Source organism: Marmota monax, unplaced genomic scaffold (assembly GCF_021218885.2).
Source record: "Marmota monax isolate L192 unplaced genomic scaffold, Marmota_monax_Labrador192_F-V1.1 WCK01_AAM20220418_F8-fsc00106, whole genome shotgun sequence".
Classification (NCBI taxonomy): Eukaryota; Metazoa; Chordata; class Mammalia; order Rodentia; family Sciuridae; genus Marmota; species Marmota monax.
In genome coordinates, this window is record NW_026695218.1 from 8,238,628 (window position 1) to 8,255,710 (window position 17,083).

The window sequence follows — 17,083 nt, forward strand, 5'->3', positions numbered from 1 at the left end:
AAAAAAAAAAAAAAAAACCCTAGCCCATGGCTCCTAGCTGCTCTCCCACCATCTCTGCAGCAGTTCCACACAGAACTCACACCTGCCTGTATCCCCCAACCCAACAAGGGACAACTTGTCCATTGCATGGGCCTCCCATCCTCCCCCTGAGTACACATGGTTGTATGGTATGGTTATTATCACCCAGTGAGGCAACAGGCTTTCTTTTCTTCTGCCCCCTGCAGGAGGATAGATGCTCTATGATCAGTGGGAAATGGCTGTATAGGACAGTCTCACTTGAAGGAATGTTTGTGTTAGCATTTTCATTTGGCAATCTTCCCCTAGGAAGCTGGTGAAAATGGAAGACCCTGAAGCCTGCCTATCTTTCTTTCTCTCTTTACCCAGGTAGTCTTAGAGGTGAGACTGAAAACCTGGAAACCTGTAGAGAAGTTTGGGACCTCTCCCCTCCCCAGTTCTATCACCTGTAGAAAATCCAAAGACCTCTTTCAGATTTCTGCGAATCCCTAGGTATGGAGGTCTTCTTGCCTTCAGAGCTGCCATTTGACAGTTCCGTTTTGCATATTCCTGGGTGTGATATTCAGCTGCTTCATACATAGGCATAGAAAAATCCTTCACCCAAGCAAGGGGGAGCAGAGGAGATTTGTCTAAAGATTGGGATCAAGGGGGTGAGTTCATAGAGGAAATTACATCACATACTGCACAGCAATGGCTTTGTAAAAGCTACTATTAGATATCCTAGTTCTCCAAAGTTTTTTGGAGCCTCAGTATCACTACAGATTTCCTTCTTAGCCCCTCTCACACATATTAGTGAAGTCTCCTGTCACATTCTGCCTCTCAAGACCCAGCAAAACAAATTTCTTCCCCTTCTCATCTAGATGTCTTCACACTTGCAGGGTTTCACTGAAGTAAGAAATTTTCCCAAATATATCTCTCCTTAAAAAAAATTCTAATGCCAGTTGTTAAGAAAATGAAGTTTTTATCATCTCATTGCAATCAGAAGGGTCTCCTTAGAGCCATTTTTTTTTCATTTCTTTCTTCAATTTAATCGATATTAGATATCACATCTGAGAAAATGTCAGAGCACACTGTCCTCCCTGCCTGGGACCTAGAGGTGAACTTTTTCTATGAAAAAATCAGATAATGAATACTTTAGGCTTTCCAGGTCATATGGTGTCTGTCACAGCAGCTTACCTCAGCTGCTGTAGCATAAAAGCAATCACAGGTAATATGTAAACCAATGAACATGTCTGTGTTCAAATAAAACTTTATTTACAAAATTGCCAGTGATTTGCCGTAGTTTTTTTTTTTTTAATCCCCCAATCTAGAAAAAAGCAGAGAGCAGTCTCCATGAAAACAAGTAGAGGAACCTCCAGGCTAAATTCAGTCTTTTTAACATAGCAGAGGAGGTCATTTATCACTTGCTTCATTTGTCCTAGTTATTCCAGATGCACTTCTGAGACCCAGCCCTGTCACATTCCTTGCCTGACATCTTATCACCCACCTACCTGGGTCAAACTAAGATGCCCTTCTTTTTAACTTTCTTTGTGCCTGTTAAGTGTATCTCTGACTATTCTCATCACTCTATACCTGTTTATTTACCTAAGTTCCTCAAGAATGGAGATATTGTTTTATCATATTTTCTTGTACAGTACCTAAGTGCCTGATACATTGTAGGTATTCGGTTTATATTTATTGAAGTCCAGTGTTCCCTTTCCAGTATTTGCCCAGATTCCTGCGTTGGGAAGTACTTCTGAGGATATGCAGGAGGCAAGCAAATGTTCTTCTTTGAATCAGAGTGGCCTAGCCCCAAGGATACCAGTTTGGGGAAAATCTTGGGCAATAAACCAAATGGGTCATTAGTCAATTCTATTCTTTTTAGTGGACTTTTTGCAATTGTTTTCTTATTCTGTCCTCAGCTGCTGATAGAATCCTAATATCTAAACCAGAAAAACAGATTTGGTGTTTACCTGGAGTCACAGAGTCAGGGAACCTTCAGTCTGTGGCTCTTTTTGCTGTGCTCTACTGTTTCCTAAAAAACACCTGTAGATCATAGATTGTGAAAAATACTTTATAATGATATGATTAATTACATCTTGTCAAAAACAGGGGATGGACAATAGGAAACTTGGGCCATCGTGTTCAGTATGTTACTATTCTCCTGAGCAAAGTAGTAGACTATACATAGTAGCCATGTTCTGAAGAGGTAGCATATTTAGAATTTTTGTTGGATTATATGATAAGTATCTCAGAGAAGCATGTTATTTGAAATCATTTTGTAATCTATCCTGTTTAGCATGAAGAATTTTGAATGTATATAAAGTGCAAATTCAGGTTTTCCTGCATCACGTTTACTTCGGGTCACACCTACTTTGGGAGCACAGTCCTCTTCAGGACTTAATGTGCCTATTCAAGAGACAACATGTAAAGAAAATCACCCTTAGGGAAGCGGGGTGTGGCTGTTGTCAGTGTGTCTTTGTATCTGTTTCTCTCTGTGCCTACCTTAGCTCCTGTGATTCTTTGCTCCCCATGGAATCTTTACAGGCATTCTGGAAAGAAAACACTTTCCCTAACACAACATGCTATCCACTGGAGCCAGCCCAGACATGACCAAACATCAGCTGGGTTCCTATTCACTACTTACATGAATCTTCCCTCGAAACCTTGAAATCAAATATCCAAGACTGGTTACCCCTCACCTGTAATAGATAGCATTCTTTCTACTCCCTTATCCATGAGAACTCATTTATTTGAATTATTTCTATATTTTCTGCTGGAAATGTTTGCCTACTAGTAGGCAGTAACAAAGATCAAGAGAATCCTAAATATCCATAATATCTCATCCTGAAGGTCTTTTCTGGAACTTTGCATTTGTTCTGCTATTATAGTGCTATCTGTCCTCTGTCCAGTTAAATTGATGTGTGGCCTTGAACGATTTTAGACTTTGACTTGTTTGGATTTTTCTAGTCTTTCTCAACTACCATTACAAAACAGAAGGTTTGGCCTAACCTCAGATGAGTACCAGAGATGGAATCAATGAGGATTTTTAAAAACAAAAAGAATTGGCATCTTGGGGAGAGTAAGCCAACAGCCATCTCTACCACTTGTCTACTTGTCTATCAGCCAGTTGCTCATTCTTTCTCAGTCTTGATCCTCCCCACTCCTACCCCTACCACCATGAAATAAGAATGATAATTTGAGTCCTATTAAGTCATGGGACTGTTTTGAAGTAACAAAGAAGCTTAACAGAGGCAACTTTAGAACTTTGCCAAAACCATAGTTAAAAGTAACATAAGAGGCAAAGAAAAGGTATTCTGTCGCAGCAGCCAGCTTAGCATAACCCAGCTCAAAATATCTTCCCTTTTCACATCCTTTCCTACCGTATACTTTCTTGTATAATAACCAGTGATCAGCTAATTTACAACTTGAATTAACCTGGGTAGCTTGTAAACTACTATACTAGTTCTCACTGTCAGAGAGGGAAAAGACTAGAATTAATTGGAATTGGAGACATTGATAGGAACTCATAATTTACACACATACACACACACACACATACACACAGTTCCAGAAATAAACTAGTATAGTACAAATACCATAAGCAAATAATTCCGTGTTTGAGATCAAAACATCATTGATGACTCGTTGAGTTTGCTAACCCTAATAACATTTATCAGTATGTCCCATTCTATAAATATCAACACTTTTGTTCAGTTTAACAATGTAATATCTGATCTGTCTCTTAAAAGTGACTTATCTAGTTTACAAAAAAACCATTCATTTGAATAAATCAAGAATATGAGCATTAGTGAAGAATGAGCTTCTAGGAGTGAGTTCTAGGATATACTGATATATGAGAAAAACAAAGTGAGGTGCAAACGAGTAGCTATGGTACGCTATCTTTCAAGTGAGAGAGGAAGATATAAAAAAATTCACAGGTATCTGCTCATTTGTGTGAAGGAAATTAAAAAAAAAGATAAACAAGAAACAACTAGATTGGTTACCTGCAAGGGATGAGTGGGAAAATGTAGAAAGAAATAAGGAGAATAGGATCAGATTAGTGAGGATAAAGAGAGAGTGAGTGATACTTCTCTCAGCATACTATTTTATAGAACTTTAACTCTTAGAACTGTAGTATTGTTTCACATACCCCCAAAATAAATAATTAAAATTATCCAGGTTGTAGGGGGAATCCAAAATGGAACAGAAGCAGTAAAAAAAATGAACCTATCTAAATTAAAAAGAACAGTCTAATCAAATGGAAGAGTGAGGTAGAAAAAACTAACTGAGGTAACTTTCAGAACCAGTATTTTGACTGTAATCTGTAAGGACAAAGACAAAAAAAAAAAACTGTATACAAATGCTGGACTCTAGTTAATAAATGTGTTTCTCACCGAGGACTGGGTTAGCAACTCTGAAACCACTTTAAACTAGGACTGAATAAATAAGGCAACTGCATTTTAGATGACAACCAACTTTCTCACTGTCAGAGACGGAAAGACTAGAATGAATTGGAATTGGAGACATTGATAGGAACTCATAATTTACACACACACACACACACACACACACACAGAGAGTTCCAGAAATAAATAGATGTATATACAAGTTAGTATATATACACATATTTTCCTTAGATCTTTCCATTGAGAGAGCCTGGATACAATATTATCCTAGTAAAAATGAGCATGATACGTGTTAAGACCTTGGTTTCTAAATACCATTCTTCAATGGAAAGAACCAGGGCATCTTGAAGAAGTGACTGATTCCAGGTCTGTGACAGGAATAGATGCATGATGAGCTTAGAACATCTTGTAGTAGCAAAAAGGAAGTAACTATTTATGAGAGGATTAGAAACAGATAAAAAATACAAGGAAGACCCAACCTTAAGAAGTTCCATCTTGCCAAAATGGGAACAACTTGAACAGCAAATAATAATTGTGTTAAATTATAACCCACAAATAAAATAAATATCTAGGTTATACTGAAAAAAATTGATGGATGGGTAAACAAATAAATGTAGGAGAAGGAGCAATGCTAAAGAATTTGAAATAAGAACTACAGAAGAAGTAAGGGAGATAGCGAATACCTTGGTCAAAACCACAGTAACTATTATTGTAGGCAGGACCCACTAATAGATGTTAAAATTGATAGACAAAAGTTTGAGGAGAAAAAAGATTTTTGCATCATCTCAAATACCTCCCCCCAAGAAGTGTATTAATTACAAAGGGGAAAATAGTTACTTTACCGTAGAGAAACCCATCAGCTACCCCACCTGAACCAGGTGATCAAGATTAATATCACCAGTGATAAGATATGCAGACGTCATGTATTCGCTGATTTGATGCATTAAACATAGCTCATATTTCTGATCATATTCTCATATTTCATCTTGATGGTTTAGAAAGAGAAACAATCAGTATGTCATTTAATAGCTAATTTGGTTTGGATTACAGTTATTCATTCATGGTTTTCTTTTATTCTCCAGTGTGATAGAAGACATTTTATTTTAATATTGCTTGAAAGGCCTAGCTCAGTTCTTTGTACATATTAGATGCTTTTAATTTTAATTATTAGCTAAATTCAATGGTTTTTACATCATTTTTAAAGAAAATCTGATACAAGCTATTATGTTTTAGGTATGAGGTATCCCCTCATATGAGGAAACATAGTCATGAGAAGAATGAGAATATAGGGACTAGCTTATTTTGCCTTCAAGAACTCTCTATGGTTGTCTCAGCAAGTTGTCTGGTCCATGTGGCCTCATCAGGCCTCACCAGCTCAAACATACATTTAGTTATGAAACATCCTGGCATCCAAGACACAGGACCCATGTGTGCACTGATCCTCTCTGTTGAAACTGATGCTTTTCTGTACACAAGCCACTTAACTCTGTTCTATGCACAAAATCATCACTTAACTCTGAAATCACAAACTAATCCTATAATATATGTTGTATGGAATATTAGAGGCACAGAAGGCCATAAAATGATACTCAAATAGGTTTAGATAGTACCAGATATGCCATTAGACACTAAATCACTTGAGAAAGTTTTCCCTTTTAATCTTCTGATGACAGGGAGAATGTCTCACTGTGGTTCTAGTGTCTGCATTGTCTTCTATTAATGGCAGATAATGTGGCTTCCTGATTATGTTGGTATTACAAAGTTTTCTTTTAAAATTTTCTTATAAATTAAAATGAATCAATACAAAAAAATTACTAAATAAATATTAACACATGAAGCATGAGATATGGCAACAATTTTGAAAGTGAAGCTCAATAACAAAGTTTGAGGAATAGTGATCTTAATTTATGTCTCCCACCTCTGACCCTCTCCTTTCTTCTTCTCCATCCACCACATTCAATCATTTCAAGAAATAAAATGCTTTGATGTGAATATAGATGTATGTGCATAGCATGTAACTTTTTATAAAAGAAAAAAAGGGAGATGAGAAAGCATGCATGTCTGCTGTATCTTTCCAAGTAGGGACATCAGAATAACAGACCTAAAAACAATGGAATTGCTTACCCTTGTGGCCCAGGAGGGATTGGGGTACCATAGGGAAGGAGTGACACTTCTTAGAGTTAACCTTTTTGTATAGTTTTGACTTTTGTAAGCATGTTAATGCCCACATATTAAAACAATTAACAAGGATGGGTGGGAAGAACCTAAAACTAAAAGCAAATTTTAAAAAAGGAGCACAATTGTATTTTGATGAATACCATAACTACACTGAACAGTGGTCAGAAGAAAATTAATCCAAGCAGATTTATAAACATGGTATTTGATGATAGACACTTAGTCTTCATTTGGAAAGGAAAATTATGAACAAATCTTGAGATTGTTTTGTAGTAGCATTGTTTTTGTTTTATTTTTTAGTGGTATGTGCAAACGTGAAACCATTTTAGATGTATTATAAGTTTGAGTAAATGAGATGATAATGTTGAATCCCAGGGCTCTCACAGGAGAAGACAAATAGAACCCTATGAGAATGAGTTAGAACTGCAGGTATTGGCTTCACACACACTTCTAAAATGTGTGTGTGTGTGTGTGTGTGTGTGTATTTACACATATGTTATTCCTAACTCTATCTGCTGAAAGGGTTTAGCTCCCCACAGATTGACCCCCCAATAGCAGTGAACAAACACTCCAGAAGCAATGACAATACCTGGCACCCAAATCTTGATCTCCACTAACATTCCTTCCAGAAGAATCTTCTCAGAGAAATGACTGGTTGCAGAGCTGGGGCAGCATAGATGCAAGATGAGCCTGCAAGTTCTTTTTATACCTGTCTATGCTCAAAAAAATCATGGGGACATTCAGAGAAACACTTGCCCCAGCTTGAAGGAATTCCCATTTGCCTAATCTGAAACAATTTGAGTGTGAAAACAATAGGCATAATAGTGAATTTAAGCCACTAGGGGGAAAAAGGGGGAAACCATGAGTCCATACCAATATAAGTTGATAAGTTTGATGCCAACATGGAAAAGACTGAATCAGAAAGGAATCCTCATCATATGTTAAATATACAGGGAAATTTTCATATGGAGCAGTGTATTTGCATGGTCTTCAGTAGTCTCCTTGATTGCTTACTATTTACAAAGGAAAACATGATAACTAGACAGTGAAGACATCAGACATCATCTTGATCAGGTGATCAAAATTAATATCAGTATGGAACAAATGAACATTGTATGTCTCCAGATGTGATATCCACTTATGTAATATTCTGGTCAGGAATGCATATCTTGTATCAGATAAAAAACAGACTGAGGGAAGAAATGGGGGTGAGGGAGACTCTATTCTTTAAAAATGTCAATATCTTATAAGAAAAAGAAGGGCTGTGGAAATATTCCAGATTAAAGGAGACTACAGAGACATGACAACTCTCCATGTGTTGCAGTAGCTTATTCCTAAAAAAAAAAAAAAAAAACGGCTATTCAGGAGGCTGAAGCAGAAGGATCACAAGTTCAAGGCCATCCTTAGTGAAACTCTGTCTCAAAATAAACTGAAAATGGTTGGGGGTATAGCTCCATGGTAGATTCCCCCTGATTCAGTCCCCAGTATTGCAAAAAAGGAGAGATTTGACAACTAAAACACATCATGCAAGAAAACAGCAACAACAAAAAGGCTATAAAGGATATTGGGTCAGTTTACAAAATTGTAATATGAATAGTATCAATATTAAATTAGCTGATGTTGAAAATTATAATTTGGCAGTGAACTACATTCACCTTTATTTGTTCATTGTTGAATGCTGAGCTCCTAGATTGGTGTTTGGGATGTGGAAGTCATTTGATAAGTGTTTAGTAAATTAATACATGAGTGATTATTATGAATCTGGTATGTTGTGCCAGTCCATTGTTAGTTTCTTCACAGGCCTGCCTCTGAAAACTAACTGCTATGGTCTTAGCCCTGTTACTGTGCTCATGGAAGAGATTACTCTCTTCTTTTTTTTTAATATTTATTTTTTAGTTGCAGTTGGACACAATACCTTCATTATTATTATTTTTTTAATATGGTGCTGAGGATCGAACCCAGGGCTTCACACGTGCTAGCAAGTGCTCTACCACTGAGCCAGAACCCCAGCCCCTGAGATTACTGTCTTCTTATGTTAACTCATTTATTTTCTTAGTTGTACTATGGTCTGAACCATTCATTCTCTCGGTAGAATTTTATTTTTATTTTCAGATCTGTTAACTTGTAGCAAAGTATGTTGGGATTTCTGGGATCCTGATTTGTCTGTTTGATTAATCCCTGCTATATGTATTTGAATATTTTACAGCTTTTGGATCTCTTCATCCAGTGGGATTGGTCAACATACCTTGCTGACTATGGTCAGCCCAACTGCAAATACCTCCGGGTAAATCCAGTAACAGCTCTGACCCTGCTTGAGAAGTAAGTATCCAGCCCAGTGGTTTATGCTGGGGATGGGGTACTGAGGTAGGGGTTGGTATAGAAGGTAATTTTCCTATTGCCAGTACCTTAAAATACATCCCTGTTCTTGACATTACTGTAGATGCTATCAACTGTCTCAATCATTGTATTTGTCAGACTAGTAGCCTCTTAATTGTTGAACTCTAATAAGCTAGGCCAAGTACAGGTCAGAATCAGACTCTGACATTACCTTATAGACTAATGAGGCAAAGTATCATGAACTAGAGTTAAGAAGGGCCTCTGACCAGCCTGGTGAGAGAAGTGAGGCTGATCCCAGTCTGGGTATGATATGCATGGAGCAGCCCCACAGAATAAGTGGCTTATCTGGTACCTAGCAGAGAAGCCCTGGGAATTATTGACACCTTTCTCTGTCCCCAACTCCTGCCTCCTGCCAGATAAAGCTTTATTGTGCTGACTGTCCCAAGAAATCTGTGTCCAAGAAGGTGCCTAATTCTTCTACTAGGCAGTTACTAGCTGGCACAGGTTGCTCTTCCATAGAGCTGTAGCCTCCCTGAAGCATAGGTATCACCTTTGGAATTGGGTTAGCCAACTTCAAAACATCTCAGGGCTAACCAGTGTGTCACCCAGAAACTGGGCTCTTCTATGCATTGCAGCCTGGCTCTGGTTTTTGCTAACCTAGTTGACAGCTGACAAGCCAGAGACCAACAACCATGTACAAGGGCAGCTTTCTCTTGAAACTGGAATGACTAGTCAGAAGAGTGCCCTGCATCTAGGCAGTGTGAAAAGTCTCCATATCTGGCTAGCCTAGCATGACTCCAGTCCCAGCAAAGCAAGGGCCAGAATCTAGGGAGTCAGAGTAGAGCCTTAGGCTGGCGAAGTGAAGTTGTATCTCACTGTGTGTTATGGAGAGGGTGAGAAGGGGAAGATAGAAGGTAAGCAAGAGCAGGAAGCACAGCTATGTTTTTGGAGCCAAGAGACTGACACCATGTCAGGGACTGATGTTTCCATTTTAACTTTGTTTCCCATGGTTCTCTCTCCCAATGACCTTCCTCCCTAGGATATCTAGAGAGTAAGTATATTATTCACTTGGGCCTTTTCCATCACTTTGAGGCAAGTCCTTCTGGTTTCCTCATTGACACTAATGACTACACTAAAATCCCTACCCTGTGAGTTGTCCCCACCCTGACATACTAATCTACTAAACCAGCCTGGTGCCAACTGGCTGGATGCCTCCTCTGTCCTTGATCCTTAAGTGACCCTTGGCTTACTAATTCCTTTGGGGTTGGGAGTGGTGACAGGGATTTTTCCCCATCAGTACCAGCCAAAGGATTGTTCCCACTCAGCTCCCTGGCACATTCAATTTTTGCTAATGCAGGGCCTGAAATTCAGTCCTGGCAGAGGAGAGCTCCTACAGTCTCCCCCACCTCCTGGTGGTGAGGCCCATGGCTTGAAGATCTGAAACCTATGTCTCCCATAGAGGAGCCTTATTACAGAAGAGGCCTAATCCCAGAGTCCTCACTGCCTAGATAAAATGGGGAAAGATTTTGACCTTTGAGCTTGTTCTGACATTGTCATATCCATTATGTATCCAGATAGATTCTGAGATTCCCTTCAGTCAGTTACTTCTCTTGGGAATCCTTTACTCCTCTGTTTTTGAGAATCTCTAGAACCAGAAAGTACTGGCTCACCTACTTTCCATGGATTAACAGTAGGCTAAAATACCCTTCTTTGCCAGTCTGGAGGCCATGACAGTAATGAAGCTATGTGCTTAGCCCTAGCAATCAGCAGGATTTCAAAACTTCCTTCCAAACACAACAGGCAAAGGCCATCAAGATTACCAAAATCCACATCTTCCAGCCTCATAGAAACCACCCCCTTTACCTGACCCACCCCTGCCTGCCCACAGCCAGCTGTACCATCAAGCTTAGCAATCTCTCCTTTCCAGTCTGGCCCTTCTTAACAAGGTGAGACATAGGAACACCCAAATACCTGCTGAAGACATTCAGGAAAAATAAGAGGCCTCTGTGTCATTGAGAGATGTTCATAGCTAAAGTAGAACAGGATCCCGGGCTTGCCAAATGGAGAGGAGGCGGGAGGATCGCTTTTGTTTTGGAACATTCCTGGTTACACACCAGCCTGCTACCATCAGCCCTCAGGACACTCATGTTATCTTTAGTCCTTATTCCAACTTTAATAGCCAAGAAATCCTAGCCCCAGGGGTCAGAAACTGCCCTCTTCATTTTCTCTTGCATATAGCCGAAACCTCTCTGTGGCTGCTTGCTCTGCCTCAGGAGCCAGGAAGTTCATGATCACATAGAGGTTGAACTAAATGTCCTATGAATATAGAAAGTGGTTTTCATTTTTGTTTGTTTGTTTGGGGTTATTATTGTTTATATTTATAGCATATCCAGCAGAGGAAAGGGATTCTTCTCTGGCATAATCTAAACTCAGGCCAGTTCCAGAAACATAACTGCACCTAGTGTGTAAGGGACCAGATCCAGGAATCCTCAGAGCCATGAGAACCCTTGTGCTTTCTTTTCAAGCAAGGCTTCTCCTCCTTACTCCCCTCCAAGCACAGGCCCCCACATTTGGGTGGTGGTTCCCAGTTTGTTTGATGAGTAATTCCAGCCTGAAGGAGTTACTTAGACAAGGGAGAAGAGTCTCAATCAGTTTTGGCTGCTACTGTCAGCCAGAGTCATACAACCATGGTTGTCTCTTGCCACATATAAGACCCTTATGGAATAGAATGAATACACACACACACACACACACACACACACACACACACTTCATATATCTGATATATGTCACATATACCAGATATAAGTGTCCTTGTGAAATCTCTGCCCATTTGACATGTTGACCTCTAATCTGCCCTTCTGCAATAGTCAGCCCACAGTAGAAAAAGGCCCAGGATTGGCCAAAGGCCCCTCACAAGTATACCCAGTGCATAATTTACACCCCAATGCTGGGTTTCCTTCCTTCTCTCTTCAAGCCTGACCCCATGCAGCCCAGAGAACTGGCTCAGCTCCTAGAGAATGGTGGTGGGGGCCATCAGGGAGAAATTGGTCCACATACTCTTTTAAATTCTCTAACACTAGAGCTAGCTATGAGCTGTAGGGGTTCTGGTGTATACAGGCTGGGACCAGAGTTAACCATCACCAATACATGACAGGGGTTATAGGCCCTCTCTAGGGAATAGCGGGTTCTAGATTCTGTCACAATGGCATGGTCAGACTTTGAGGTTCTGTGAAAATCTCAGTCTAATCTTGACTTTCTTTACCTGTACTTCCCAGTTAGGGCTCTCAATTGGACAGAATCATTGGCCACAGCTGCTCATTATTTGTGCTCTAGGAATATATCATGTGTGGAGTTTTAGCAGTGACAAGCTCGGTGATCTGAGGATATAGAGAACCATTAAGAACTCAGGGACTTCTCTTGCTTAAAGCTCTGGTTTATCAGGTGAGAAGATGGTAGTCTTGCCTTTGGTTCCTATTTTCCTCAGCACCTTACCCTTGTAGCCACCTTACTGCCTCTCAGCCCTTACCCTGAGAAAGAGAAAAGACAGACCAAGCCCTTAGTTTCATTAGGAATGGGAGATGGAACCAGATAGAGTGAGATTTGGATATACACAGTGACTTTCAGTTATTCATCATCTCTTGAAATTGCTAGTTTTCAAAGGTCTTTTTTTTTAATCTTCCATATACATCTCTAAGGTCACAGCCTACTCATGAGGTAATGAATAGACCCTAGACATTTGGTAAGAGCCTGTTGACCAGCAGAGCTGTAGCATCTCAGACTCCTGAAAGAGGTGCACACCTGGGGAGAGAAGGCAATGAATTGGTGGGTTAGGTATGAAGGATAAGAAGATTGGCCCCTCTGAATATTAGGGTCTAGAAATGGGATCAGGATAGAAGGGAAGGGTAGAAAAAGGGGGATATCATCAAAGCCTGATATATGTGTGTATGAAATGCCACAATGAAACTTATTAATTTTTACAATTGAGATGTATTAATAACTATGGTAATAAAAAAAATAATAAATAAATGCAATGTGAAAAAAGTAGGTTGGTGCCTCCAAAGCTGGCTCTTAACAAAGTTCCAACTATAGGTGAGGTTGGGAGAGCTTTAGGTACCAGATGGACAGCTTCCCAGACATAGGTAAGTTCAAGCCTGATGATGGAAATATTCTAGATTCTCCCACTCTGGATAAGGGTTAAGATGTGTCACAGAATCCCATCTCCTACAAGCTCTTCCCATATCTCCTCAATCACTTTGCCCTCTTTCTTTTCTTCTCTGTGTAGGATGAAGGATACTAGCCGCAAGAACAACATGTTTGCACAGTTTCGGAAAAATGAACGAGACAAGCAGAAATTGATTGACACTGTGGCCAAGCAGCTGCGAGGCCTCATCAGCAGCCACCACTCGTGAAGACCTCACCTTGGCCCACACAGGCTGTTTGCTGCAGCCACACAGTCTTGATCCAGCCCCAGCGGGCCCTGCATTTGCGCGTTCTTCAAAGAGAGCATATGTATTTTTTTATTAACCCCTGTACAGTATTCACATAACCTTTCCCTATAGTAAAAGACGCACAATAATAAGCAAGTACATGAGATGTTGCTAGGCGGAGACTCAGGGGAGGTTATTACTACACTATCTGTGTTATCCTGGAGAGGTGGCATCACCAATCCCAACGAGGTGAACCGCCACTCATGCATGGCTCTAAAGCTTAGGTCTGTGGCCCAGGAACCACACAGAGTGAGTGCTTGGCCCCGGGAGGTAAGGTGAGTAAGCAGAAGGATAGTAAAGCATATCCTATTCATTCTCGGGTGCCCCATTCACCACCTAGGTGAGGCTGATCCTTGTTGGCACAAGGCAAAAGCCTGTCAAACATTACTATTTAACACACTAAAGACCAGCACATGGTTCTAGATGTTCATCTCCTCAGTCTGCTGACTTCCATTAGCTGGTAATCAAGCATGGCATATGGCAAGATGACAGCTTCACTCCAATACCCCAAGGATGGCAGTTTCTTTAGCCTAGCTCTGACCCAAGGCTTTGACTGCTTATTTTTCTGGGGTAGGCTAGAGCTAAGTAGGCCCTGATAACTGAAAATAGTTTTTACTTTACTCTTAGGTAAAACCTGAGACTTGCTTGGTATTGCTTATTTATGTTTTAAAAACAACTTTCTGGCCACCATCTTTAAAGGAAATATCACCAGCTCTGCACTGTGATAACACCCACAGCTGGACTAGATGCCTCTAGGGATGGAGCCACTGCCATCATGAAGTAGTCAGGGCCAACTATGGCTAGTGGATTGTTGCCACTGGCTCAATTGTGTTCTATTACTAAGATATATCCTGTATAAGAAGTTCTTCTTGACCAAGCCAAGACTTCCTTCCTGTTCTGAGATCCCAAAGCCATCTTTTGGCCTCATCTGAAAAAAGATTGCCTATAATCCTATCCCCCAAACTCTGGAGCCTGGACCAGCTTAGCTTAGAGGCTATGTCTGTTGTCCTAAATAGATTCCTGAGACTCGGTGCAAAGGCTTTACTCTGAGGTTAGTCGGAGGAACTCACACTTTAAGACACGTCAGGATGATGCTTAATGGCACTGGTAAGAGTATGATTGTGCATCACCAAGTAATAAAAATCAGTCACACAGGCATTTCAACTTGGATAAGTGGGAGAAAAGATTCATCAAACAGAATCTTCCTCTACCTTTGTCAGTTACCAAATTGTTTCAGGGGAGGGCAGTACTTTCTTTTACATTCCCTATCCCTACCTTCATCATACCTATTACACCTCAAAAAACATGTGAAAGAGAATATGCACACTGATATGCAGCCCTCCTCAAAGCCTGAGACCAGGCTACAAAAGGGTTCTGCAGAAGTCTGCTGAGACTCATTCTGAGGGCCCGACATTTGGCCCAAGGTTTTAGGAGGAGGGTCGGGAATGGCATGCCAACCCAAACTTAAAAAGCCAAGGGAAGGCAAGGACCTGTGGAAATGAAACTTATGATGACATCTCCAAGTTCTGGACTTTTTTTTTTTAAAGGTGAGAAATAATCACACTAATCCAAAGTCTGTTGCTTGAGAAGAATCCAAAATACCCTATTTCACTGGTACTGTTTTCAGCAAGATCTCTTCAGCTTTGACTGCTCAGACTTTGAATGGAATGGAGAGAATCTCAAGTATGTTACAGCATTTGTCTTTTTAGGGAGTCATCATGGCTGGAAGAACTGTGCTATAGAGGAAAAGGAGAATAGGGTAGAGGAACAGGGGCCAATCTACACCTTCAACCAAGAAGTTCTGCTAAAGAAAAAGCTTATCCAAGTTCAAGACTCATTCGGATGGACTCTTTGGTGTACCTCCTCTTCACTCTAAGTCTGCCTTTATTCTTTCCTAACAAAACAAAAAACAACATGCTACTTCTGGGCTGTATGTGGAGATATACTCTTGGTGGGCCAGGGAATGTAAAAACAGAGACCAGCAATGTCAAAAGCTTTTTTACTGGTGAAGTAGAAATTTTGTGTCATTGGGCCTACAGCTGAGCCAACCCTTAAGAGGCTGGAATGTGTGCCAAGCATGTGTACCCACGCCCCTCAGCCTTTCCAGTCTGGCCTAAATGCCTACACGTGTAGAAGTGCCCTGGAAGGCCTCAATAAGAGGATAGGGGGACATGAGTCACTGGAAGCCCTCTTCCTTCTGGTCACTATGAGTCTTTGGCCAAGTTCCTAGGGAAACCAGGTTCATGTTCCTGAAGAGAGTCTGGTTTGTAACCTAGGTTTCCATAGTAATCTAGGCAGCTGACTTAGTTTTACATTCATAGGAAAATCTCTGAATAGACTGGGTGAAGCTGCTAGGGTTAGGGAGAAACAGGACTTGGAAACTGGCACCAGCAGAGTTGGCAACAGGGAATGTTCTTCAATGATTTCGTTGCATACCAAGCCTAAAAGTCCCCCCAGCCTCAAAGTCATCCTAACTTCTCTGCATACTTGACAAGAGCTTGCTCAGCAAGTGCTAGACCCAGGGAAGGATTGGCATTGGCCATGATCTTCCTTCTCAGGCATCCAAGCACAGTCCCTGGGGCTGGCTTCAGAAATCTCCCCTACCTGAGCCCCACTTCTCCCAGGATTCCTCTCCTGACTGCTTCAGTTGCCTCTTTCCTTCCTGCTCTCTCCCCCACTTCTTTCCTTCCTTCCTTCCTTTTGCCTGCAGTTGCGATTACTTTTCACTAATGTGTTGGAAATGGCCTTTTTTTTTTTTTTTTGCACAAATAGTTACACATTTATGGGGAAATTTTTGTGAAGTCCATTTTTAACTCTAAAGGGAACTTTTTTCCTCTAAAACTTACTAGTAAAGCTACTGATGCAGATGGGCCGCATGGTTAGGGGAAAGCTCCTCTATGGAAAGAGCATGTTTACTCCTCTTGTACATTTTCCTCTTTTAACTGCTATTAAACAAGATATCCTACATACCTGTTTCAAAAGCCATGGTGTTGTCTCATGGGTTTTTTGTTCTTCCATCCCTTTTGCACAGTGTAGCTGTTGTTCATGACAGACACTGGATGGCAGACGGTGCCTCCGCTAGACTGAGGAATAGAGCAGGCAGAACCTGGTGGGGAGGAGAAAGCCTTCCTGCCACACAAGGCAGGGAGCTGTGCTGTGGCCTTGGAAACATCCCTAACTACTGGGTTAAGTTCTTGCATCTATACAACTGACACTGGCATCATCATTGTCGTCATCAAGACTAATAACATTTGAAATGCCTTATTTATGTGGAGTCCTGGGTTAGGCAACATGGGGCCAATGCATTTTGAACCCATACCCTGCATGGAAGGACTTCCAGTCAAGATAGAATAATGTAGCCAGGCACGGTGGCATACACCTGTAATCCCAGCTTGGGAGACTGAGGCAGAGGATCACAAGTTCAAAGCCAGTCTCAGCAACTTAGTGAGGCTTTAAACAACTTAGCAAGACCCTGTCTTTAAATAAAACATAAAAAAGGGTTGGGGATCAGTGATTAAGCACCATTGGGTTCAATCTCCAGTACAAAAAAAAAATATATATATATATATATATATATAGAACTATCCAGAACAAAGCCAGCCCAGGGAGGTAACAAGCCTATTTGAGAGTTCAGCAGGGAGAAACAGGTATCCTAGACTGATGTAAAAAAGGGGGGAG

General features: G+C 40.7%; 1 protein-coding gene across 7 annotated transcripts in view; it reads left to right on the forward strand.

Moving 5' to 3' along the window:
• Exoc6b (exocyst complex component 6B) overlaps positions 1-16,390 on the forward strand; it is a 622,696-nt gene extending 606,306 nt beyond the window's left edge. For all 7 annotated transcript variants that reach the window (XM_046432321.2, XM_058575131.1, XM_058575126.1 and 4 more), the window contains 2 exons: positions 8,785-8,897; positions 13,201-16,390. In XM_046432321.2, the coding sequence (XP_046288277.1) occupies positions 8,785-8,897; positions 13,201-13,327 (240 nt within the window). In that variant the 3' untranslated portion in view covers positions 13,328-16,390. The remainder of the gene's footprint in view (positions 1-8,784; positions 8,898-13,200) is intronic.
• Positions 16,391-17,083: the final 693 nt, after the last annotated feature.